Consider the following 26,893-nt stretch of genomic DNA (forward strand, 5'->3'; position numbering starts at 1 on the left):
TTAAGAATAACCGAGTTAGACAAGGCAAATTAATTTCCCAATGATAGCCTGATATACTACTGATTGAGATCTGTACTAAATGAACTTTAATGCATCATCATTCTGTGGGATTTTTTTTATTTTTTTTTTATTTAGTGGCCTATAACAATAATAACAATAATGATAATAGTAATAATGATAAAATAACATGATGATAATAATGAGAAAATGCTTTGATAGCTTGGGGCTTGCTATGTGCTTTCATTGCTAATAGGCTGCTTCTCGGTCATTGTGCTTTATTTGAGGACACTTGAAACTGATGATTTTGAACATGATGTGCACACTGACATGTCTCTTGCCTTTAAAAGACCACTTTGATATTTCTGAAATTAGACTGTTTGTGCATTCTCCTTCATGGTGTCTATCAGTAAAAGAGATTTCACCAACTGCGTTAGTACTGATAAACTTACAACTAAACATGGGCTTCAGTTAAGCTAAACTCTGCAGCTGAGCCACCTGAGAAGCAGAGGTGAAAAGCGTCAAATTGCTGTGCTCTGGTCTGTGTAGCCTAAGTAAGGTCTGCCGATAAAACCAAACTCAGTCCTCATCATTTTCAAAATCTGGAACAAAGGTAGCCGTTGTCAACCCAACAAGATACAAAGCTGAAACATCTCTGGTTTGTCTCTCTGGTCTCATGTCCTTTTGAAAGCAAACCCCCGGGAAGCAAATCTTCTGCCATTTCTCTGTGCTGCTAACATCAGGTACGATTCCAAAAAAGTTTTGATCTGGACTATGAGTCTGAAGAAGGAAACGAAAACAATGCAAATGTTACCGTGGCAACAATAGCCACCTCATTTCCACTAACAGTCCAAGAGTGAACTCTCTGTATCAGATAATGTAAATAAAGTTGCTTTCCCTTTCAGATGTGCTTCATTCGGGTGGAGCTAACAACATTACAACTTGACTCTGCTGTCCAGTGTTTCAGCGGTTGTCACAGTACGTCATAATCTCTTCCGCACAAAACTATAAAAGCTCACACCAGTGTAGTTACAGCGATACAGATTTCGGCTTTTTATCTTGTTTTATATCTTCTTTAAGTGTCTGACAATGGCCACGTACATTCCATATTCTGAAGTCAATCAGGATTATTTTGGGAAATAACTACTATGGCTACATGAAGCGGAGTGCAGTGATTTTAATCTGCTGCAGGAGATGAAGGCCAGAGAAAGGATGAGAAGCAGAGAGGACACAGCCTGTAGCAGCAAAGATGATGAAGTAGAGATTGAGCATTTTGTATGTAAAAGGGAAATTTCTGGGTGTTTGTTAGTTGTTACTTCCCAGACTGGAAAGTTACCGCTGAAATGGAGACCAATTTTTAGTGGCAAGTTTGTCAGTACTATCGCAATGAGAAACCATGACAGAGAAGTCACAAATTTGAAGGAAATTTCAACAATATCAAAATTGTCATTGAACTGGTCCAACTACAACAACCCAAGATAAACTGCTTAATGCTACAATGTAAGCTGGGATTTCCTGAAGCACTTTTCTCAGATGTATGGTTTTGTTTTAGGTGCTATTCTGGCGTATGTCCCCTCCCAACTCTCGCCTACACAGAGGTCTACAGAGTATGGTGTTATTTGTGGAGAGGGCACTGGAACATCCACTTGTTATCTGGAATCAGGGAGGGATCAATCAGAATCATATTGACTGCCATTCTCCTCCTCATCATCATCGTCATCACTGTCTTCACCATGGCGACCAAACTCGTGCAGCACCTCCCTCTTGTAGCGCTCCCAGCTTCTCCTGCTGTACGAGTGCTCCTCTTCCCAGTAACCTGCACACATAAATACAGGGCCACATGTTAAGGAGCATTGTCAAAACATCAAGCGCTTGATGCAATGTTCATGTCATTTGAGACAAAACCATCCATATGACATAACGACTAAAGGCAGCCACTCTTTGCTTTGAGCGATCAAGCCTTATGACAGGGTGTCAGCAGAGGGAGTTTCAGTCAGCCTGTATCGGTACCAGTGTTAATTTTGACAGCAATTTTAATTTTAGTGTTAGTCTTCTTGACGAAAATGCTTATTGGTCTTAGTCACATTTTAGTCATTGCTGTCCTGAATAATTTTATTGTAGTCTTGGTCGACGAAAATTAAAAAGATTTTAATCAAGTTTTAGTCATTTTATATATGTGTGTGTGTGTGTGTGTGTGTGTGTGTGTGTGTGTGTGTATAGACCTTCAGTCTACTGTGCCACTGTAATGTAGAAGATGCATTTGACTATTATGATGTAAAACTTAACAGACATCAAAATATACAACCCCAGTCTATATTTACCTGTTTGTTTTAGGTTAGGTAAATTTGCTGACTTGTAAGTGCCAGTCCATCACCATCACCCGTGTGTGTTACCGTGTTTGTGTGTGCGCAGGCTGCCTGGTAGCCTCATTTATACTGTGTCGTAGGACAGATACACGCGGTGAACACAACCGCGATCGGTGTGGGCTCAGCTGACCGCTGATTGACACCGGTCGCAGTCACGGTTGCTACCGCGGTGTGGGCTTGTAGCCTATATCAGAGTGTTCACTGTGTCTCCGGCGTACACCACAGTGTAAATGAGGCTGTAGGCTGTAGTTTTGTTGATTTAAAGATTTTGTCATCATAATTGTTGACGAAAGTAACACTGATCAGTACAAAAGTGAGTCATGGAAAAATCTATGTGCTGCTTCACATATTGATACCTCTGAGAATGATGATGCGTTTTATTTTTGGCATCAGTCTTGTTGTTACTTTCACACTGAGTGAGTTTGTTTCCTGTTTTCTGTCCCTTTCTCTCCCTGCATCTGGCTCTCTACCTGAGAGTGTGAAGGGTCACATCACGTCACATGACACCTGCTCCCTTCCCTCAAAGAAATTAAAGAGCTTCCCCTGCCCTCTTTGGTGCTTCCTGTAAGCTGCAACACTATAAGTGAGATGGGAAACTTTGCTGCAGAACATGCTAAACAGCAGTGAAATAAACAGGTAGCCCCATTAGTCCCGTGACCTACATCCACAGGTGTCAGTGAGTCACTTTGGAAGAGTGAGCGACAGCGTTTACAGCTCAATTAGTTACATGCTTTTCTACCAATAAATGAGATTTCTAAAAGATGTTAACACCATTGTAACATCCCTTCTCTGTCTCCTGTTACTCGATTTAGTAAATCTATCAGGACTTCTTTATGCAACTAACAGCGAAACTACATAACTACATGTGCAGCATTAGCAGACAGCTTGTTGGATATTGTATGGGCAAAATGTGTTTGTACAATAAAGAGAGAGAGGGGAAAAAAACATCCCCAAAGTAAACACTTATTTTCTCTTTCATTGGGCTGACAGGTCCCACATGGCTTTTGTTAATACATCTTGTTTTGTTTTTTTTTGTTTTAGTTTTTTTTACTTTTTATGTCATCAAATCAAACTAAACCAAATGAACAGTGCAACAAAGTATCAACTATACCACTGACTGGAACCAAAACAAACAAGAGTGCTTGTGTGAAAACGCACTAGACGAGAATATGACTGATAATGAACTAGAACACTAAAAATCGCTAACAAAAATTCAACCATTATCACCCCCTGCACACTTCCTGTGGCAGACTATAATCATGGCTTCCTTTGTTGCACTAGCCAAGCCTGCATATCACACAGATAAACATAAAAAGGGTACATACCACCATAGCGCTCCTCTCTGTCCCCATCCTCGTCACTCTCCTCATCAGGATAATCATTCCTCCAGTTGCCTTCCTCGTTCTCATCATCCTCATCTTCATACACCTCCTCCTCACGAACCACGAGGTCAGGCACCTAAGAGAAACAACAACCAGGCTCCTTTACCTAAAAGCCTCTTATTTTTATGTGTGATATGTGAGCAGCATCTGGTATGCAGCAGCAAACGACATTCCAGCTAAATCAATGTGAACAGGAAGTCTACAGCTAGACACAGATAGCTTGGCCTAGATGAACACTCCTGGGCCATCTTTTATTTTACTCTTTGCCCAATGACCACTTGGAAAATTTAAATACATGCTACTGCCACTACTACTACTACTATCAATAATAACAATAATAATAATAATAATAATAATAATAATACTTCTTCACCCCAGTCAAAATACTTTCAAATGTTATCAACAGTAGTTAGCAGCCAGTGGGTTATAACTTTAAAAGATGATTACAATATTTATAATATTTTCATTTACTCAGACCCATGACAGATTGAGTCCATCACTCATTGAACTGCCTTTTCATCCATCCATCCATCCATCCATCCATCCATCCATCCATCCACACACCAGTTCTCCCTCGTCTGCATAGGCCCTGACAGACAGGATGTCCTGTATCCAGCCAGGTGTGACCGTTTCCTGGTAATACAGGTCATAGACGTAGTCATCGTCCTGCTCGCGGTGCTCCTCCCCCAGTCCGTCCCCGGATACGTTCAGACGCTCCCGCAGCATCTTCATGTTGTTACACAGGATGACTTCTGGGTCTGAGGACAAAGTCTGTGGAAAATTGGGGTGAGGCTGAGTCACTACTGTAGCCGTCTGGGCAAGATATGTTTTGATGATTGAGTCATCTACTGATAGGGCTTAATGATGACGATGTTTAAGATACAATAACAAATAAAATTCTAAGTTACCAAAGAAAAGAAAATAATAATAAACCTATCCTGCCTTGTTTTTATGTATGCTATGTAAAGCACATTGTGATGCTCTCTGTATCAAATATGTTACATAAATAAGTTTCATTTGATGAACTCATCTGAATTTGACCAGCTCATGGATCCATGCGACAATATCAGTGTTTGCACAGAAGGAGATTCTCTCTTTGCACCAACTAGCATTTATGACCAGTTTGAGCCTGGTGAAATTGTTGTATTTTTCTGATCAAAGCACTGGGAAATCAGAAGCCAGTCTTGGCATTCAGCATTAATCAAACTCTTAGAGCAAAAATTGGAGCTTTTGATATTATGCAAACATGACAGGGAGCATTGATTAACATTTCATTATTTCAATATTTTTCATCACTGTGTGGAAGGCTTATCCTTTCCAGTACAATAAATATCATTGTTCACAATGTAGCACTGCCAGGGAAAAAATAGGGGTGTCGCCGCATTGGTAGTGAGTTTACTGCGTCCTTTTGGATTTTAATGTGCCAGAGACTCAGGTTGCGAACCAAGCAACATCACTGCATTATTAAGCTCTCTTACATGAGTATTGGACAAAGGTAAATTATTATGCTATGATGTGTTCAGTAAAAATTTGTTTGTGGCAAGAAACTTTAATACAGTTGTTTGAAGGAGAAATTAGTTTTCACAGCAATGTAAAATAGATATTTGACCTGTCTAACTTTCTACCAGTAATTGGAACAGATAGCTTATAATACATGAATGCAATATAGCACTTTATGAATTAAAATGAGTTTTGCTTGGAAAGATAATGTATTTGTGTGTTAAAATATGCAATAAAAAATGCTGTTTTTTTCTAAAAGGCAGCAAAGTAACTGGCCATTTTGAGAAACCTGGCCTACTTTTTTTTATTTTGTATATTCTCTTCAAAAAAAAAAAAAAAAAAAAAAAAAAAAAAAAATACAAACATATGTCTTATTATTAGATTAAACAATGGGATAATCAGTAAAATACTTGGTTGCTAAAAGAATCAATAGTTACAGCCCTAAATAGATGAAATGATGAATAAAAAAAATTATAAAATATAATGGCTAATTCTAGCCCTAAAAGTTATTCTGCCATTATCAGCAAGCATTGTTCTCACCTTGCCTGCAGTTTTGTCCTGGTTCCCCACATCTTCATGTATGAGGTCGACCACCTGCACCTCCCCAACACCCCAACATTTCTCCTGCTCATTCCCAGGCCTCGCAGCCTCCTCTGTCCCATCAGCAGTGCCAGTCTGAGGGTTTGACTGCTCAGCCGGGCTCGACAGCCCCGTGCGATGGCTGGACAGTATTCGGTAGCGTTCCTCTCGCCGAGTGCTCCACTTGGTGCTCCGCAGGTCCCCAGTGATTCGTTGCGAACTGGCAGCAGAGGGTCGCAGCGCATGGGCAACCCGGGGCCGGGTCAGGGCCTCACGAACCTGCGTCTGAACCGGAGCATCCTGGAGAGGAAAGGGCACAGGTAAAGTAAAGAGTGTTAAAATCAATGCATAGTCGCCTGATAATCAATGAATCAGGCAATACAGCCAAATGATTTTAATATAACCTGAAATACTGGTCCTGAAAAGACCACTAATGCTAACACAATTATACAATCTTACAGACACACTGTACCGAAAGTTATGTGTTATGTTATTATCGATACTTTAATTTACATTGAGACATTGACTACGTTTACATGCACACCATATTCCGGTTCAGGTCAATATTCCGGTTAAGGTAACTGCGCTGCGGCAACTGGAATATTCTGTTTACATGTTACTTGGCATATTCCCGTGTTTTGGCATATTCCACCCTCTCACGCAACGCGACACTCAGCCGCAGGGGGCAGTAGTACGCATATAGGCGTCTGGTCTGCCGGAAATACAGAAGTCTTCTTCTTCTTCTTCTGTCGCTATTTCTGTGTATTCTCTCATCGATATACTCCATGATATTTAAGTGTTTCATGAGCTGAAGGCAGACTGCAGTCTCCTCCTCACTCCAAAAATGCTGGCTGTTGCTGCTTTTCGCCATGCTGTTCTCCATGTCGTTCTCCCCGCTTGCAGGTAACCATAGCAACAAAGATGCCCCAGGATTCATTGTGAATTGAGCACATTGAGAACGTAACTGACTATTCCGGTACGGGGCATTTTCCGATTAAGGTGCTTACATGGCACGATATTCCAGTTGGAACAGGCATATGCCAGGGGTCTTATTCTGAATTATCTCCAACTGGAACATGACCTTAATCGGGTTCGGTGCGTTTACATGACTCGTGCACGACCGGAATATTGCGGATATTCAGAATAATACAGGAATATAGTGTGCATGAAAACATGCTCATTTATTCAGCACCTTTTAGACATCCCCTTTTACAAATGAGCTACAACTAAGAAGCGTGCTTCATTACATGAGGTTAACACAAAACAAAACAATTCATATATGGATATTTTATTAACTTCTATGCAAGTAGTGTACTTAATCGAGTTGACATTTAGACGTAACATATTTCAAAAACATATTTCACTGTCATGCGATGGTAATTCTAATGATGAAAAAAAAAAAAACACTACTAATACAAAAATAAAAAGGTTAGAACTGTAATCAGCCCTTTCCACAGGGTGTTATTTTTTTGTACCATGTCAATAGGCTGTAGGTCAAGAGATTTGAAGGTAGTACTATAGCATTTACTAATCTAAAGAAAAAGGAAAAGGGAGGGGAACCAAGTCTCAGAATAACTCAGGGATATCATTCACAGGCCGGGTATGAAGTTCAGATAAAGAAAAAAGTCCTGATCAAGTTACACAAAGGCCCAGCGTGCTGCCAATAATAATAATAATAATAATAAAAAAAAAGAAGAAAAGAAAAAAATAGAAATTATGTGAACTAATGGTTATAGGGTGCGCTCTGGGAGGATCACTGAATTAAAAATTGAATCTGAAAAAAGCATTCTCATAGTAGCATACCATAAAACAGACTGCCTTAATTTTGATACCAATCCAACAATGACAACAAAAATATTGTTATAATTTTCAATTTGAGCTTGAAAGCCAGTTCTTTTCAGGACAAACTTAAACAATATAGTGCAAAGCCTGTCAAGATAAATCTGATTTGATTTATTTGGCTCTCTTTTAGCTCACTGGCTAATCTTCCAAGAGTCTACATTAAAAACATTTAAACATCCAAATTAGAAATATTATTTCCAAACAACAGGCACTGACTGAGTGAAGTGTGTACATGAGCCATAAAAGCATGGGAATAAATTTGGTCAGTGATGTAAGACTAATAAGCTAAAGTGTGGGCAATATACAGGTAAAGTGTGGCTGAATGTAAATGTATTATGAGTTGTAGTAGTAACACTGTTTTCATTTTCTGGTGGCAGAGATAGAGACTTTAAATTATTTTGAGTTCAACTTAGATTATTCATTCATTCATTCATCTTCTAAACCGCTTATCCTCACTAGGGTCGCGGGGGGGTGCTGGAGCCTATCCCAGCGCTCATAGGGCGAAGGCAGTGAAACACCCTGGACAGGTCGCCAGTCCATCGCAGGGCAGACAGACAAACACTGACATTCACACACACAGTCACACCTAGGGGCAATTTAGCTTCTCCAATTCACCTAACCTGCATGTCTTTGGACGGTGGGAGGAAACCGGAGTGCCCGGAGGAAACCCACGCAGACACGGGGAGAACATGCAAACTCCACACAGAAAGGACCTTGGGTGGGAATCGAACCCAGGACCTTCTTATTGTGAGGCGACAGTGCTAATCACTGCACCACTGTACCGCCCTCAACTTAGATTAACTTAATTTAAAACAATAGTCAAACAGTTAGGCATATGCTCATGACCACAGCCACATTAAAGCATATCAAAGCCCAATATTTCCAATGTCACCTGGTGGGCTTAATAAGTACAGCTGAGTGGGTCATCAACAGAAAATACACACATTAGGCTTAATTAGTTTTAATCCAGTAACATGGCGTGCAAAAAAAAAAAAAAAAAAACACGGTTTGGTAGAAAACTTTTGCAGCAACAGTCAGACTCTACGTTTGAGGGAAAATATAACATGTAAACTGCAGCTAGTAGTGACACCTTAAGTGACACCAGTATGACACTTAACCCTCCTGTTACTAGGGCCCGACCGATCGGCGGTAATCGGCCAAAAGTTGGCCGATTACCGCCGATCTTAACTTATTTTTTACTAATAAAATGCAGGGAATATGGTGTTTTCTTAGAAATGATGTCCTTGCGTTATGTATCCAGTAGAGGGAGCTCCGACTCCTTTCACGTCACGCTCCACAGTCACCCCACAGCAGAGTGAAGTAGTGAGAAGACTGAAGAGCCCACAGCGCATTTACTGAGCCGAGCGGTTTGCCTCAATGGTAACTAGTTTGTGAAATAAACAATAACTCAATAAGTTTCCCATTCCCCATGGCGTGCCTCGTTGTGTCTGTCACGCTTGACTGATATGTTAGCAAGCTAAAGTTAGGATAACCTAGCTTAAATATGACCTTACTAAGCACTTTGCATGCTAGCAGACTAGATAAGACCGGAGCACATTAGGATAACGCGTCATCGTCGTGCTTGTGGGCTGCATTTATTTACAGCAGCGCACGGACTGTGTGTGTGTGTGTGTTTGTTTTTTTTACTTATGGCGTTGAGGAGAAAATGCGTTTCTGGTCAAAGTTGTAACTTCATGGAGGAAAGAAAATGTGAACGCAGGTTTAGAGGACATCAGAGAGGGGTATTTCAAATTATGTTTTACCAGAGACTTTTATGACGCTATTTATCCACTTACGTATTACCTACAAATAATAATTCATTAAATACACTCACTGACCACTTCACACTGTGCAATGTAATGCACACCAATAACAGCCCTACCATGAATTCTACTTTATTAAATGTATTACTTTTTAAATGTTGACACTGTCAGAGACTTCTTTGTGTTTACTGAGATGATAGTGGGCGTTGCTGTTGGTGTGCAGAGCAGTATAGGGGAGAGTGGGGTAATTTGTGCCAAGGGGCAAGTAGTGCCACCCCTGTTATCTAGAAAACTATAGAAGAAGTTGGTCATGTGACCACATATTTTTGAAGAGGCATCCATTTCGCTCATCCTGCAAAGAAGGGAGACAAATGGCTTGAGAGGTAAGCACATTTAAGTTCAAAAAACATTTTTTTGCCCTCCAAAGTAAAATTTCTATGATCAAGGTTTTTTGATTGCTGTGTTTGAACAATTATAGAAAACTTTGAAAACAGTTCACACAGGTTGTAGTACTTTAGTAAGCTACACCATGAGTCTATACAGTTAGCATGATGTTAGCTCAAAACAGCTGGGGGATGCATTTTTTTCAAAATGGTGGCCTTGGGGTAATTTGTGCCAGCGGCACAACTTGTGATTATATACTATATATTACTTTCTTGTATTTTATTGTTATTGTACATTATTTTCTTACCTTTGATCATTAAAACTATTCAGATTCAGATGAAGATGATTTGTAGGTGCTCATTTTTATTTTGTTCTGGGTATGTGTTCATGTGGTGCTAGGCCTTGTTATAGAAAAGTGGCCTGTGATCTTGTTAAAATAATAAATAAATGCTAAATAAATAATTTTGTATTGACTTTGTTTTGCTTTTATATAGCATTATCATTTGTGAGATTAAAATGATCTGTTTTACTTCAATTATCAATGGCACAATTTACCCCAGTGTATTCTCTCTAATGGCACAATTTACCCCGCACTGGGGGCAAGTTGTGCCACAAAACCACTTTTTTTTTCAAAAGCTATATTTCTCAAACAGTTTATATAAGATCCAAAGTGATTGTTTCCAGGGATGCACAACATCCTAAACTATATGTGCATATTTTAGTTGGAGGCATTACTGTAATCCCCTCACTTTAAAGGCACTTTAAGTCAAAATTGGCACTATTTACCCCACTCTCCCCTATTGAGAGGTGTTCAGAGTATTTTGACCCTCTGATGCATGTAAGTGGGGTTGACAAAATATCAGACACCTCAATATGATGCTCCTCACACCAACACCCACTGCCACCTCAATAATAACCATAAAGAATAATTATCTGCTTTCTTACAGTCAGCAACAATTTAAAAGTAATACACCCATCACACCTGTGTGATGTGTACAGGTCACTGAAAATATATCATGTTAACTTTGTGTGTAAAATTATGATTCAAATTCGTATCAGTGGTATTAAATGTGGCATTACTTAAATGACACTACCAAATAATAAAACACTCCCTAACTAGCAATACTGAGCACAGATGCTGTTTTGTTTTGTTTTGTTTTTCAGCAACATTCTGAATGTTAACACAACGTCAGGCCAAATGACAACCGTCTCTGTGCCTTGCTCAGAGGCACATCGGTGGTTGTTTTGAAGGGAAAGGAGTCATTCGCTTTCCCAAAAATACAAACAACTAGCTTCACTGTATGAATTATGTGAGATGTCTTAGAAGGCAGATACATAATTAACACTATTTAATTAAAGTTATGACTTTATACAGGATTTGGGGTTATAATTCAATGACAGAAAAGAGGGGCATTTCCGTCGGGGAAGTAATCAAAAAATGTTTACTGACAAGTATCTGTTTAGCTAACTAACATGGCAGGCAGTGTTCCAGTAATCCTGTATTGTGTTTATTATTCTATTGTGTTGGAGGTTCCTGGGCCTTTACACACTCTATAGCTTCCGTGCTAGCTTCAACATCAACACAGCTGAGCTAACCTGTGCTACGGCTAGCGATTTAGGACGAACAGGAGGCTACTTTTGGCTAACGCACCGTTCAGTAGCCTAATCGCTATTCAACGGCTGGCAAACGAAACGCGACCTAAACTAGCATTGGTTAATGAACAACCAGTGTCACTCAAGCGGAACAAACCTTTACGGTACGTAACGTTGAGGTATAGCTACAAAGGGTGTTTTTCTTTAGCTAAAAAACCTGCCGTTTCCTGTCCTACGCTGCCAGATGCGTTGACGTTAGCCAGAAAATGGGTTACCGCGGTTTCGCCAGCGGCCCGCTCACCTGTGTCGCTACGGTCGCCACGAGTTTGAAGACGGAGTTCTCCACCTCGGCCTCATTGGGCTCCGGTACCGTTTCCCCGGGGCTCTGAGAAGTCTCCGGCCGGATCCGTTTGCACGCCAACAGCAAGGCATCGGCGGGATCGGTGCCCCGTTTTCTCTTGACCCGAAGGATCGTCGTGTTTGGGTCCATGTTGTCTGCCTGTGTGTCTGTCTGGTCTGTCTGAGGATAGGAGGCAGACAGCAGAGAGAGAGCTCTCACTCTGCCTTTATTTCCGGAGACAACAAGCGTCACCACGATGGTGGAAAACTGTCATATGGAAAGGTGGTTTATTTACACCCTTCACTTTAGAAACATTATATTTGGTTACAGTGTTTATAATAACAAAGATGATAATGCATTTTTTATTATAAATGTGATTTTACTTGCTGCCAAATTCCATATGCGCAAATGTAAATTTACACCAAAATGTTCTTATTGTTCATGAAGGAAATTGAATATCTGTCAACGACCTCTTCCTCACAGAAAAATGCTGTCAGAACAATAAATGTATGTGATAGTTTGAGTATCCTTGAGTGAGTTTCTTGCAATACACTCGTGTTTATTTATTTATTTAATGTTTTTGTTAGGTATATTTTTGTTTGTTTTGCTGTATTTCTTTTGCCCTGCTTTATGTGTCAGTGACGTAATGCTTCATCTATTTGTAAACAATGTTGCTCATGACTTAAAAAAAGAAACAAAAACAAACCAAAAAAGAAAGGCTTATTCGGACCAAAAATAATACTAATAAAATATGAAATAACTCCAATAAACTCTTTTTTTCCCATATTTTAATATGGCTCATGCCTGATGAAAAATGCTTTTACACAATTTTCTGTTTCATTTCCAGTTTTTGGTCGACAACACGACTGAAATAACTAGAATAGTCATTGTATTTACAGTTAATATTCCCTTCATATTCAGTTCAGTTTTACTAATAACAATCACAGTAACTGCTACACCTATGCTATTGTCATATGACATGGGAAAGACTTTCAATTTGCAAAGTTTATACACACACACACCACAAGATGGCGTAAGTGGAGACGTTCCCTCGCCAAAGCGCAACAACTCACTGAGTGACTCCCCTTACAGGAAGATAGACGATCTTTGTCTGGGTCTGCTTGCCGTAAAGATGTCAAATGTCGCAAAAGCCGAGGGTAGGGATGACGCATATTTTCACAGCAGTGTTTATTTACAGGAGCAAAACAATCAGAAAGTGTGGCAGAACACAAGTGGAGGCCATGGCCCATTACAGACCTAATATAGGCTGTGCACATGAAATAATTCGTTTTAGCCTTGAGATTCAGCTGTTGAAGCTGGTCTCCATCATCTTCTGAGTGGACGGGTCTTTGACTGAGGAGTTACAGTCTGACCGAGTCTTGCAGGACAAAGCCAGGGACCACAGGAACATGAATACACCTAAGAGCAGGAGGAAATTGGAAATATGTCATAAAACTCACTCTATCACTCACTGCTAGCCAGGCTTTTACCCAAACACTGATTTGCATCATGGGGCTTCGTTGCACACATACTGACCTTGCAGAGAGTTGAAGATGGTGAACAGGTAGATCCCAGCAGGGTTGTAGGAGGAGGTGCCACAGGCTAAAGCCCAGGGTAACCCGAGGACACAGCTGAGGCCGAGCACGGTGGCAGTGTTCTTCCACAGCCTGGCTCTGTTCTCTTTGTGCGGCTGCTTCAGGCCACAGCTGCCTTCCCTGCTGTCCCTCATGCCCCACAACTTCACCACCACCAGCCCCAGCATGCAGGAGTTACACAGCAGCACCAGGCCCAGGAAGCCCACCACCGTGATGTAGGTGACCAGCGAGGAACCGTTTCTGATCCAGCATCTGCAGGTGACAGCCAGTTACTCATTTTACAGGAGGTCAATTGTGTATACTGTTATTCATCAGGTAATAATGTCAACTATTATATGTTGAGTGCAGCTTTATTAGGATCACTAAGATTGTCTTAATTTTCTCCATTTATATCATTATAATATTAATACTCCGGGTTTTGGTCAGACTAAGGAATCAATATGAGACATCACTTTGGGTTCTGCTGACTTCCCCTGAGATTTTGGCTTTATTTTTGATACTTAATACCCTTGAAAAAGTAATCCAAAAAAAAAAATAATTCATAGATTACTACAAATTGAAAATTATAATTAGTGGCAACCCTGCCGTTTAGTAAATCATATGAACCAGACTGACTGTGACTGAGCTCTAAACACTTCCACACAATCTGATCATGGACAGAGAATGAGCAGGTGGTAGTGTGTGTATATGCTAAAAATAAATAAATAAATACAAATAAAAAGTACTCAGTCTTCCACCATCCTGTGGTAGCTGCATGTTGTTAAAACTCTGAGTGATGCTTACATATTTGCTGCTGTTTGGTTGATGCTGCCACTCAGTGACACAGTATATTTGCCATAGGCTCCTGAAATCCCACAAACCGCTGCAATCACTGTGGGAAAACCTGCAGAGGGAAATAAAGGGAGCAGTATTCCAACAAATGCTTTAACAAGCCTTTACACAAACGCAGACAAAGATGCAGAAGCATTGTGTCTCTACATGCAATGAGTAATCTGAATGAATGTAGAAGAGAATGTTTTAGGCTTTCCAAAAACTGGTTGAGGTCATTCACACTAAATGGAGAAACATGAGCAACTTATAGTCTTAGAGGTTATTAGCCTATTGGCCACTGACATGCCACTATTACATAGATTAGCAAAACTTAATCTTGTCTTTTCATACAAACCATATCCCCCTTGGAATGGGCTACTTTATTGCATTTGAAGGGTTCATATGAGGTTTGCTGGTCTGATTTGGCTATTTCTCTGACTTAAAATAGAAAACTTGCCTCCATGCAACCCCAGTAGTGAATTTACTCATGTTGCCAGTAATTTTATTTTATTTCATTTATTTTAAGCAACAACCAAACAGTATTAACCACATCAACGATGGGCTTTTTCCTGCAACTTGATCACACCCCTTTTGTGTGTGATACTGACCACTTCCACATCAGGGTGAGACGCATGACTTCCTCGCTTTTATCACCGATCAGTGACACGTGGTTAGGTGTGAGCAGCAAAACCACTTGGTTAAGGTTAGAGAAAGGTTAGACCAAAAATTTGAATTTATTTATTATTTGTATTTAGGTGAGATAACCTATAACTCTGTAAGGAGTTTCTTTTTTTTTTTATCTCACCTGCACAATCTGTTTTTGTTATTTTATGCTTTCGTTGCTGTTTTAATACTGTGCAAAAAAAATAAATTAAAAACTAAACTAAACTAGCTTTAGATATGTCTGGTGCATGATGGTAATGTGCCTTACACACCTGCCATCCACCCTGACCGCACGTGATGAGGCACATGATGAGTTGAGTGTAAACAGGTTTTAACAGACATTTAACAGCGGTTAAAACCAACAGCCTCACACAGGCACCGGCCCACACAGACTGCACTCACCCCAGCCCAGCAAGCTGAGTTTGAGCAGGTATCTCCTCACATAGATGTTGAAGACTCGGACCAGCAGCAGGTAGAGGTGGAAGCCCTCCAGAGCCACCCAGCTGAAGGTGGCCAGAAGTGACCAATGTAGCAGGAGTCCGGCAGCCTGGCACACCCAGTCTTCCTCCCCTTGATCCAGCCACGCCCACAGGCTACACAGCAGGAAGCAGAGATGTAGGCACAGCAGTGCGCCGGTCAGATGCATATGCACACCGATGGCCTTGTCCGGACGTCGTCGTCTGTAAGGACATTACAGACACAAACTTACACACCACAGTCACATTCTGTACCCCCTTATTAGTGTATAACGTAACCAGCTGATTCTCTGTACGGCTATTTTCTGTGGTTCTCCAATACAGCTCGACAAGGATTAGGGAATTTCCAAAGCCAACCCTAAAATCACCCAAACTCTTATTCATTCATTGCTTACACTGTAACAATGTTCAAGATTCAATATCAACTATATTAACCCAAGCAAGACAGCAGGGGCATCTATGATTAAAATACAAGTGACCAAGACATACATCACAACAAAAGGATTCACAAGACTTGGAGTTAAAAAGATGACAATGAAAATTGTAGTACTGAATTAATTAACCTGAAAACTAATTAATCAATCAGCTGACCAACAAATAAAACAATAATAATCCTAATTTTGACAATTGCATGTTTTGTGTCATTTTATCAAGTAAGCTTCACAAGATTTGCTTGTTTTTTCCATATTTCTTATCAAAACAGAGAAAAATCCCACACTCTATTGCGTTAAGTTGTCGTTTGCCTGCTTCAAGTGTTACTTTTGTCAATGATTATGATGACGAAATATTTACGTCAGCGACCCTTTTTTTCATGACGAAGACAGGACATGACGAGCTAAAAATAGCTCTTTGATGACAGAAACATAACGAGACGTGTGTGTATTTTTGTCATGACGAAAATGTCAGTAGGTGGTGTAGTGGACTTTCAAAATGCATTATTTCCTCCAATTGTGCATGCAATCTGTCTGCCAAAAGCTCAATTATGAGTAATGCATCCTGTGGCTTGTTTGGTTGAGAATGTGCGCATCCGCACCTACAGCCTCATTTACACTGTGGTGTATGCCAGAGATGTGCAGCGAACACAGCTGATATAGGCTAAAAGCCCACACCTTGGTAGCGACCGCGACCGGTGTCGGCGAGCAGCTGCGAGCAGCTACAAGCCCACACCGATCGTGGTCATGTTCGCTGCGCGTATCCGTCCTACGACACAGTACAAATGAGGCTACCAGGCAGCCTGCACACACACAAACATGGTAACACACGGGTGATGGTGATGGACTTTTTACCAAATTTACCTAACTTAAAACAAACAAGTAAATATAGACTGGGGTTGTATATTTTGATGTCTGTTTTACATCATAATAATCAAATGCATCTTCTAAATTACAGTGGCACAGGACACTCAAGGTCTGGTTCTCAGAAATAAAGCCATGATCGAAACGAAAGAATCTTTTGTTTCTTGTCTGTCTTTGTGTAATGACAATTGATTCCACTGTTATCAATTTACATGTGTGTAATGTACAATCCTGAGTATTTCATTAAGTACTGCATGGTTGCATTTCATCTCCACTGATGGGAGAGTCTACTTGTATTGGCATGATTTATTTAGTTTTGTTACAATTGGCTGTATAGTTCAATGTTTCTTGCATTATCCAATGTATTACATAGTTCAGGGCAGCTTGGCTGCTAAGCAGAGGATAGACACAGCAGGAGCCAGATGTACTTTCTCCATCTTGTTATTTAGGCCTGTTGCATTAGATACACGCCCAGTCAACATACACACACATAGCATCACACATTCCAGGAACAAGGCATGGACAGCGGTTGGCCTGTCCATGTCCGGGTAACTGGCCAATTATTCTCAGTTGCGTTTTAAGTCCAACCTCTGTACGGGGCAGGCCCAAGCCCAAGAAGATAAATGTGCATCATTTCCTGATATCGGGGCTCATTCTGATAGAGATCCGGCGAGAGCTCTGTCACTTTGAGACCAGCGCTGCCTTGCTTTATATGTGACCAAATAAATATTATATCTGAGAGCTGAAGATTGACTCCAGTCTGTACTTGGGCATTCAACAAAAGAATCGGGTGCTAACAGTTTAAACTTTAAAGACATACGTGTGTGTGTGTGTGTGTGTGTGTGTGTGTGTGTGTGTGTGACTAAAATGTGACTAAGACTAATAAGCATTTTTGTCAAGAAGACTAAGACTAAAATTAAAATGGCTGTCAAAATTAACACTGGCTTCAAGTGGAAATCACTGACTTATACACCAACTTGTTTCTTTTTATAACAAATAATAAATCACTTTTTTTTTTTGGCATAAGACTTTACTGTGGGCTCTGTTAACTCACAACGAGCATGTTTCATTATTTTTGACATTTAGTAGACAAAATAATTACTCAGTTGATTGAAACAAGGTTTCAGTGCTACCATTGCTTTTCCGCATCCTTGTTTCCTCTTTGCTGCCTGTCTACATTTGCCACTGTGTTCAGTAGCACCAAATAAACAGGGAACCATGTCAAGTCATGGATAACCTGAAAATAAATATATTCTTGGGAGTGGGAGTCTTAGTATGCAAATGCCACACTTGTTACAGGTGATTTTTGGACAATCCATTGACCCTAAAGGACTGTGCTGTATAGCTGAACCAAGGCAAGCAAGAGGTAGATGGAAATGATAGAAAATGTTGGGAAACAGTTATGCTTTCAGGAGATTCCTGGCTCTGTCATAGTTTGACGTCACCGCGGATCTCTCTCTCTCTCTCTCTCTCTCTCTCTCTCTCTCTCTCACACACACACACACACACTCACACACACACACACCACAGACATTGTTCATTTCCTCTTTGTAAATTCCATGAAATAAAACCCCAGTTTAACTGAACATAACAAAACCAATATTTTATATATCTTTAAATCCATAATTTAAAAAAAAATGTAAATATAAAGTGTAAGCCAAATAAATGCTTACTGTAGATGCATGTAGATGGCCAAGCTGATGATTGTGAGTATGACAGACAGCAACGATCCAGTGGAGGTGATGTAGGTGAGGTTCACAGCATTACTTCTGGTCACTGATATTTCAGGGTTCTGTGACAGCAAAAGGTGAACACAAAAGCACACTTTAAAGAAGGACGTTATTTTCAACACAGCTGAGTGCCTTTTCAGGATAACATACATTAGTGCCACTTTTCAACATGAGATCCATTTAAAAATGACACACACATAACACAAATGTCGCAAAGATGTAAAAAATGACGTGTGTGTTAGGGTTAAGGTTAGTGTTACGGTTAATTTGTATGTTAGGTTCAGTAGCCTGTTCCCTCTTCAAAACTGACAGCATGAACACAACTTGGTTTGTTGGCTCTATACCGTTCAGCAGTTCCACTGAATTGGTCTTTTTGCGTAGGAGGTTGCTACTGCACAGCCCCTTTGATTGCACAGTTTTGCACTTTTTTTTTTGTATTTTGTACCTTTTGAACAGATTTGAATATGCACTTATAAGGGATTTTTTCAGCACATAAGGTGGCAGTGGTCTGACTGAAGATGTTAACTGAGAGTACTAAGAGGAATTGTTCTACAGAAAGAGATTATAAGTTTACCACAAGCACGGCAAAGAAGCTGAGGTGGCTGCAGCTGCAAATAAATTCAATGTCGTTGTAGGTGGTGTCACAGCCCTCTTTGCTCCAGTGACCTATACAAACACACACACACACACACACACAGGCAGAGATTGCAGCTCGGCTTTTTGTGTGAGAGCAGTTTGTAGACGATTAGGCCGAATGAGCCACACTGTAGGCTTGCATTGTGCACCCACCTTTTCCATCCTGCATCAGGTCATACCAATACACACACGTGCCATTTTGAACCTGAAACACAAAAGCAGATCACAACAGAAATGAGGAAAAACCTGACACAGAAATCTTTAAGTAGCCAGAGCCAAGGGTTTTCAAACTTTTTCATGTCCCAGACCCCCAAGTTGACTGCCATTTGAAGTAATTTTGCCTCACAGACAAAGATAAGAAAAGGTAGTGTTTATATGCCAGACTTAGGGCCCACTCACATTGGCAAGTTTGAGCCCGTATCGTGCTAAAGCCAAAATCCCCCCCTCCCCAGTCCCCGGCTGGCCTGCACTCACATTACCTAAAGCCCAAACGCGCCCAAGCACGATTGCCCCCGGTGTGCACGTCATCACGTTGAAATACAACAACAACAGGCATGGCCCGACGTCATTATAAATAAATGTAGTTCAAATACATTCATCATGTCTTCCTTTTAACTAAAAAACGTTTTTGGTCCCTTTAATCAGACATGGGATGTTTATTTACCTTGACAGTTTCGGAGGTAACTTCCTCCTTCTTCAGAAAGGTCCAACTGACAGCCGGAGCGGCACCTGTCAGATCCGGCAGACCGGGTGACCGGGTGGCCGCACACCGCGCGGTGCCGCGGCCAGTGCCGGCCGGTGCCGACGTGGTGCCGGCCAGCACCAGGTCTGCCGGATCTCGGCACACAGACTGCTGTACTTTCATTATAAACCGACTTTTGTTTATACACGGTTGCAGCAGCACAACGGACAATGACACAGACAACATGGTTGATTATTGATTGCGCAACGCGGCCATTCGCCGGTAATCGCGCTGCGCACATTAAACAATTTTGCAGAGGCAGGAGGAAAGTTGCATGATTTACGTCCACGCACTGCGTGCGTGACCGTGCATGTGCTCATGTACGCGCCCGTACCGTGCAGAAGCACACCCCTTCCAACCGTGCCAGAGCGGGGGAAGTGTACTGTATTCAAGCACGATACGGAGCGATCACACTGGTCAAAGAATCCGGATTTTAAGGGCAATCGTGCTTGGGCGCGGATCAAACTTGCCAGTGTGAGTGGGCTCTTAAACACTGACAAATGGCTGTAAAGTTTGTTTGTTTGTGTGATAATCAAAAGTAATGCGCAGCCAAAGGTCAAGCACAGATTCAAATCATCAAGGATAATGCATAAAGTTCTCAAAACCTCATTCCAATGTTAAAATAATCATTAATATTTTAAATCCTAACAATTTCTAGTGAATTAAAAATCAGGGTTGGGGAGTAACGGAATGCAAGTAACGGCTTTAAAATACAAAATATGAGTAGTGTACAGTGTAAAGTGGTGGTATACTGAATATAGTTGCTGCCTTTTAAAAATAGATTACTTGAAGAGAAAATTTTTATATGTTTTTGTTTCATTTGCTGTAAAATTTGAGCACAAATTTCCCATAAACAGATTTGTATTTTTATTTATTTTATTTATTTATTTATTTTAAAGTGCAGCAATTTGTGTGCGGGCAGTGCACCTGGGGCCAGATGTATAAACGCTCCGTGCACACAGAAAGATGCATACACAATTTTCTACACATAAATCCGTATTTATATATAAAAAAGAATGTTCTGTGAGAATGTGCGCATAGTTCACACGTAGTTTTGGCTGCAGGCTGGTGGAGAAGTGGTAGAAAATAACATGAAAAAGGAAATTTATGCAACATTATTATAGTAATTTTATTATTTCAGTAATGAAATTGGGTACTAAGTGTCCATAATATCCAGTTTCATTGTGCATGTATTTTTTTGTACAAGCCTATTTATTTATTTATTTTTTAATATTATTACATTTATGAATGAGAATATGTCTGTTGCGCTGTGTTGTGATGGTAAATCACGACACACACAGATTACGCACAGCCTTATTCTTTAACCCTATAAAGCCATTTGTATCATATATGATACACATTTTCAATTACGTTTTTTTTATTTTCAGTTTAATCAATACTTGACCAAAATACTGTTGTATACCTTTGAACACTTCCCCTGTTCACCCTGGACCATACCATTGGCACTTCAAGTATATATCATATATCATACACCAGAAAGGTCGTGTAATAACATATTTTTTGATTTTTCTTTTTTTATATATATTTTGTTATAGGATTAAATAAAGCGTTCAGTTTCAAAAAAATTGGAATTTTCAGCCAATTCTTTCATAGTTCAGGCTTTATAGAGTTAATGGGGCTACACTACTCTTATAACAAATGGCAAGAGAAATCTGCCCAGAATAATGAACGGCAGGGTTAGAAGAGGTAAAGGAAAACTGAGGACTTTGTGTACTTGCATAACTTTCTCTCTGAAGATAATAATAAAGTCATTACCAAAAACGAGTGTTAACTACATTCAGACTGACTCAGACAAGTGGACAAGTTCTTAAGTATTCCAAAAGTAATCCAAAGTATTTAGAATATGTTACTTAACTTTAGTAATCTAATGGAATATGTTTCAAATCACCTTTTAGGGCATGTATTCAGTAATCTGAAGTGGAATGCAATTTAAAGTAACCCTCTCAACCCTGATTAAAATATAGTGAAATTAAACTAGTGCTCAAATAGCTGAGGACCCTATGGAAGCACATCAAAGACCCCTGGGGGTGCCGGGACCCCACAAACCACTGGCCTGAGCCACTGTTTACCTTGTATAGTGCCAGCGCAGTTTGTTTCTATTACCTTCTTGTTACGTTTGAAGATTAGTCTGACGGGCTCTAACAGGTTACTTAGTGAATGGTTCCCCACGCTCACGAACAAGACTGACCCGTCCATGACAGTGCCGTCCACGCGGGTAGAGGTTGTGAATAATCTCCCCTTAGCTGGAGGAGGAGGTGGACTGACCTGAAAGAGAGAGAGAGAGGGGATGAGGCAGAGCTGAAGGTGAGGATAAGTCTCATTTTAGCATCACACAACTTTCAGCACAAGTATGGAAAAGTGTAAGCTCCGACGAGAGAGCCACAAGTTTTACTATCAACTGAACCTTGTGCCTATTAGCTGGATGTTCACAGGATACACTGTGTGTTCATGGCCGCAGTGGCACAGAGGTTATTGAAATCAATGCAAATCAGCCTGGAAAAACAAAGTAGTACAGTGCAGGTTTACACAGTGGGAGTCAGTTTTCAGTTGAAGCCACTGAATGTATGAATATAGAAAATGTTAGCAACATCTTCCTTATACCAAGTGTAAGCCTCAGCCCCATTTGCACAACCCATATTTTCTCTCAAAGCTGAAGAAGTCTTCTCTGGGTCGCATGCCTCTCTTTTTCTACCTCTCCTTTTCCTATGTTATTAATAAGGTGAATCAGTTTACCTCAAAGTGGGAGCTGTTGAGCACAGAGATCACCAGCAACACACCCTGCTCAGCAGAAGCTGCTCTGCTGCTCTGGAGAGCTGAGGACGGGATGTGCACCCTGTGCTGAAGTGTAGGACTCACTTTAACCTGCAAGAGACAGGGAAATGCTTTGACACATGGTAAAAGTATTTACACTCCTGGTATATTCTTAGGGCTGGGCGATATGGTTGAAACCATGGTCACTATAGTCAGTACTTCTTTTTTTTTTTTTTTTTTTTGACTAACTATATATACATCATAATAGAATCACAATATTCAATCCACTGAACTGTATGATAGCGTTGATTAAATTTCAACTAAAAATTTCAAATTTCAAATATTATTCCCTAAAATGTTTCATTCATGATTTTGTAAAATCATGACACTATGATTCTCCTGAAAAATAATAAGCAATAATATTAAATGATCAGCAGCAGGATAAATAACCTATCTTTCATTTTAGCCACATAATCATAGTTTAGCATGATGTATAGGAATGTTTTGGTCAAAATCTGAGATGAGATATCCCTAAAGTTTGGGCTGTTAGGAGAGCGCGCCCAGGCGGCTTCAATGCGCGCCCCGACGGAGCCTCACCACGCACACGGTCGGACTGATACCGGGACACCGCCAGAATGGACTGAGTGTATTACTCATATAGACTGTTTAGAGGAAAGACTGTTTTAATTGGACACTTACGCCAGCACGTTTTATTGTTTTATCATAAGCCAGCAGCTGTGCTATATTTTTATTTTTAATATTTTATTTGCCCAATCTACCTTGTCAATAAATTAGTTTACACATAGTTCCACCTCTGCCTCTTGTGTGTGTGTGGTGTGACCCGGGGATTTTACTCAATCAGCACAACCTTGTGACACGTCCACTTGGACACATGTGGCTCCACCTCCCGAATTAACTCGCCTATAATATGATATATAATATATATATAAAGCCAACTTGCTTTAACCTCAGTAGAAGCCCTGAGAAAATCTACCTCCCTCTCTCCATCGCGGGTTTAGGATTTAGGATTTAGGATAGCGCAGCCTGCCCTTAAAGGCAATGGCACCTGGCACACTGATTGGTTTAACTGGCGTAACGCCCAAAACACGCCTATGCATAATATAGCGGGTAGCGCAGGTGTTTTGCGGATAGCGGGAGGTGCACAAGATAGCAACTTTTACGGGGGAACGCCTCTTCCTAAATCCTAAATCCGCAAATAGCGGGTTTAGGGAGTCTGGCGCAAGATAGGGCCCTTAGAGCTTTATCTTTCAAACTGCGCTACCCGCTGCCACTACCCGCTACCCGCTATCCCTAAACAGTATCTTGCGGTCACACTACCCGCTATACATTGCGCCGACTCCTTTATTTGCGCCTGGAGGTGTGCCCATGGGTGTGTTTATGCGCTTTCCCTACAATTGCTATCTTGACCACACACCTTAGGGAAAGCGTAGGCTATAGCGGGTCCTCAAAACCACTCGCTATCCCATTTGGGCTTTTACAAGAGCGCTGACTTTTAACCAGTCAGATTTAAACTTAAAAATACATCACATCATAGACAAGCTAAAACAAGCTTACTGAAATGTTAGCAAGGGTGACAGGTTGCCATCTGACTTTTTTTTTTTTTTTTCCTGTTTTGTTGATTTAGTTCCTGTGGGAAACAGGTTTCAGAGGATATCAAACATTACTAGCCTCACCTCATGAGATGAAGAGAAGTTGTCCTGAATGAAGCCTGGTGGCACTTTCCTCCCTTTTCTGTTCCATGTACATGATGCAATTCTATGCTCATAACACCTACGGATACATAATGCATCAATGCACAAAGTTATTCCATATTCCAGCAGATCCCAGCAGCACAGTTTGATATTTTCTTTACTAAAGCACCTTTGAGCACTGATCTCACAGGAACAAACTTTACCACCAAGTTGCGGGTAGTTTATATACTGGCCTATACATTATCATCAGGTGAAAACCTCTCAACTCAAATTCACTTAAAATGAAGGACAACATTTGTATTCTACTCGTTGAGAAAATCTTATATCATTAGAGTTTTTAAAACATTTTCAAAACTGTATTGGATGAAGTGAAAAATGGATAGTTCCTGAAAAGTTGACATTTCGGAGGCGTAAGATTTTCACATGACAACAGCAGTATAATACATCATCCATCATCATCATCATTTTTTTTTTTTTTCTTTAAAGGATCATTCCTTGTCAGGGTCATAGTGGGCTGTGGTCTATCCCAGCGTACACTGGGAAGGCAAAAGACATTGAACAAGACAATCTTAATCTTAATTTTTGTTCACATTGGTGCTGGGAAAAGATTTATTGAATGATGCTGTATGAGTTACCTGATCCAGTTGACGCTGGACTGCTTCTTACACTCTTGAACAGTGGTGTCACAGTTTTCTGGTTGTGTGTGAAGAAAAGAGGTCAGTTACTGGTCTGAAAAAGTGACACAAACTGACTAACACCAGAGGCTAGGTGGTTTCTGCAGGATATGAGTTAACAGTTCTGTTAGATGGATTGTATGATAAATCGACATGGCTTCATTTTCAATTCTCACGTAAAAATTTGACTTACTTATCATTGCCTGTTATGTGTTATTTATTATGTTTTGTTTCCGTAAATGATGTGGTGTATGTTTTGGTCAGGTGGTTATACATGAAGGTCATGCCACTCTATATTGTGATCACCATCGTCTGTTATAGAAAATCAAAAATCAAAACAGTTCAAATAAAAAAGACAAATCAATATGAAAAGGAACTCTATGGAACACTAAGGCTGGGTTATTTTTTTGTGTACTGGACTTCTTTGGCTCTTCTTGACCATGATATATTCATAATAAATATGGTCATCACCTCATGAACACACACACACACACACACACACACACACATAAACAAATGTGAAGAACTCACCCGCCTGAATTGTAGAAAAGCAGATGAGTGTGATGACAAAAAGAGTGATCCACATCTTCATCCTGTCCCTGCTGACCATAAGCGCATTTGTGATCTTAGATTCACACAGTAACAGAGCTTGTCAGAGGTTTCCTTGTTGAGGCGAGCAGGGAGTTTCACATCTCTGCATCAGTCACATGGTAGCGGTGTGCAAATGTGGGGGCAGAGAGCGTCTACGCACAGGAAATGTTCCACTTTAGACACGCTTTACTGAAAACTGTTAAGATTTCTCTGAATTCAACGTAATCACAGTACTGGTGTTGATCTTGGTATGGTGTCATAATGATGTAATAATAATAATAATAATAATAATAATAATAATAATAAAACTTTATTTGTATAGCACCTTTCATACAAGAATTGCAGCTCAAAGTGCTTCACAATAAAAAGAAGAACATTTGAAAACACATTAAATAAAACATTAAAAAGAATAAAACACAGCACAGGGTGGAATTAAAAAGAAAAGGCTAAAAATTGAAATAAAATTTGAAATAAAACAAAAGATGCAAATAAAACAATAAAAGAATAAAATAGGAGCTAGTTAAAGGCTAGTCATGTGTCATGTAGTCATGTGTTGATCTTTTGAAGATAAATGTGGATTCATTTAAAAACATGATGCAAAAGGATGGAGCTTCATGTGGATCAGAGGTTCATATTTATGGACTGAGCTGAGCTATTGTCATTTTGTTATTTTAAAACATCATTCACTGTAAGAAGAGCAGCCATACCTTTTCCTACAAATGCAGGAGTAAACCCCCTGGTTGCATTACTTCATTGACTGACACTTTTTTTTTTTTTCTCACATCACATCAGACAGTGCAAAGTAAAACAGGAAGTTTCAAAATGTTACCAATTTCTTGCAGAAGGAGGAGAAAAGGGAAACATCCTATTGCTGGAGGCATCATATTACTGACTGCCCAGTTAGACTCACTGCTTAGTGAGGAAGTGAAACTGTAAAATGCATATAACACCACATAACTGTTTCGCTTTTGGTGTCTGCTGGCAAGCCGCTAGAATGGAGTCTTTTTTTTTTTTTTTTTTTTTTTTGTAACCTCCTGGCTCACAGTTGTTATAGTTTTGATGGCCTACATATTTTCATCTGCATAATTTAAGCAACAGAGTTCGTGATGATATGATATGATGATATGATTCTCATGCAAAGGGTTAGATTTTGTTTGTGTTTTTAGCATGTCTGCCGTATAGATATAGCTATAGATAGAGATAGAGATATATAGTCAATATAGGGATATAGGGCTCTAGTTTCCCGTCACAGCGCAGGGTGGCGCAGTGAGACGAACCCTGCGCAGAGCTATTTTCGACCAGTGCAACCCGAGGGGCGCACAGTTTCATATTTTGGCAAACCAAGGTGCGCTGAGATGGGAGTGGCGGCGAAGCAGGGGGAGGTGTCAACAGATTCGGCTTGGCGCAGTGACATTTTCAGGCCAAAAGGCTTCGCCAAGGTGCGCCCAAAG

General features: G+C 40.3%; 2 protein-coding genes and 1 long non-coding RNA gene across 3 annotated transcripts; 1 reads left to right on the forward strand and 2 right to left on the reverse strand.

Annotated features, from left to right (window-relative positions):
- Positions 1–57: 57 nt before the first annotated feature.
- Positions 58–11,956, reverse strand: slc7a6os (solute carrier family 7 member 6 opposite strand). Its single transcript, XM_030080023.1, has 5 exons — positions 11,708–11,956; positions 5,786–6,124; positions 4,310–4,516; positions 3,689–3,821; positions 58–1,813 (listed from the first exon to the last, which is right to left on the reverse strand). The coding sequence occupies exons 1-5, from the start codon at positions 11,894–11,896 to the stop codon at positions 1,668–1,670; spliced, it is 1,014 nt and encodes a 337-aa protein (XP_029935883.1). The 5' UTR covers positions 11,897–11,956; the 3' UTR covers positions 58–1,667.
- Positions 11,477–12,270, forward strand: LOC115379314 (uncharacterized). The gene is made up of 2 exons (XR_003930229.1): positions 11,477–11,570; positions 11,651–12,270. It is a non-coding gene; the product is annotated as an uncharacterized LOC115379314 (long non-coding RNA).
- Positions 12,271–12,791: 521 nt separating this feature from the next.
- Positions 12,792–25,491, reverse strand: adgrg3 (adhesion G protein-coupled receptor G3). The gene is made up of 12 exons (XM_030048449.1): positions 25,383–25,491; positions 24,813–24,870; positions 24,160–24,256; positions 22,448–22,576; positions 21,818–21,979; positions 19,105–19,156; positions 18,890–18,981; positions 18,259–18,377; positions 15,217–15,494; positions 14,125–14,224; positions 13,283–13,593; positions 12,792–13,165 (listed from the first exon to the last, which is right to left on the reverse strand). The coding sequence occupies exons 1-12, from the start codon at positions 25,459–25,461 to the stop codon at positions 13,050–13,052; spliced, it is 1,593 nt and encodes a 530-aa protein (XP_029904309.1). The 5' UTR covers positions 25,462–25,491; the 3' UTR covers positions 12,792–13,049.
- Positions 25,492–26,893: the final 1,402 nt, after the last annotated feature.

This window comes from Myripristis murdjan, chromosome 3 (genome assembly GCF_902150065.1).
Source record: "Myripristis murdjan chromosome 3, fMyrMur1.1, whole genome shotgun sequence".
Classification (NCBI taxonomy): domain Eukaryota; kingdom Metazoa; phylum Chordata; class Actinopteri; order Holocentriformes; family Holocentridae; genus Myripristis; species Myripristis murdjan.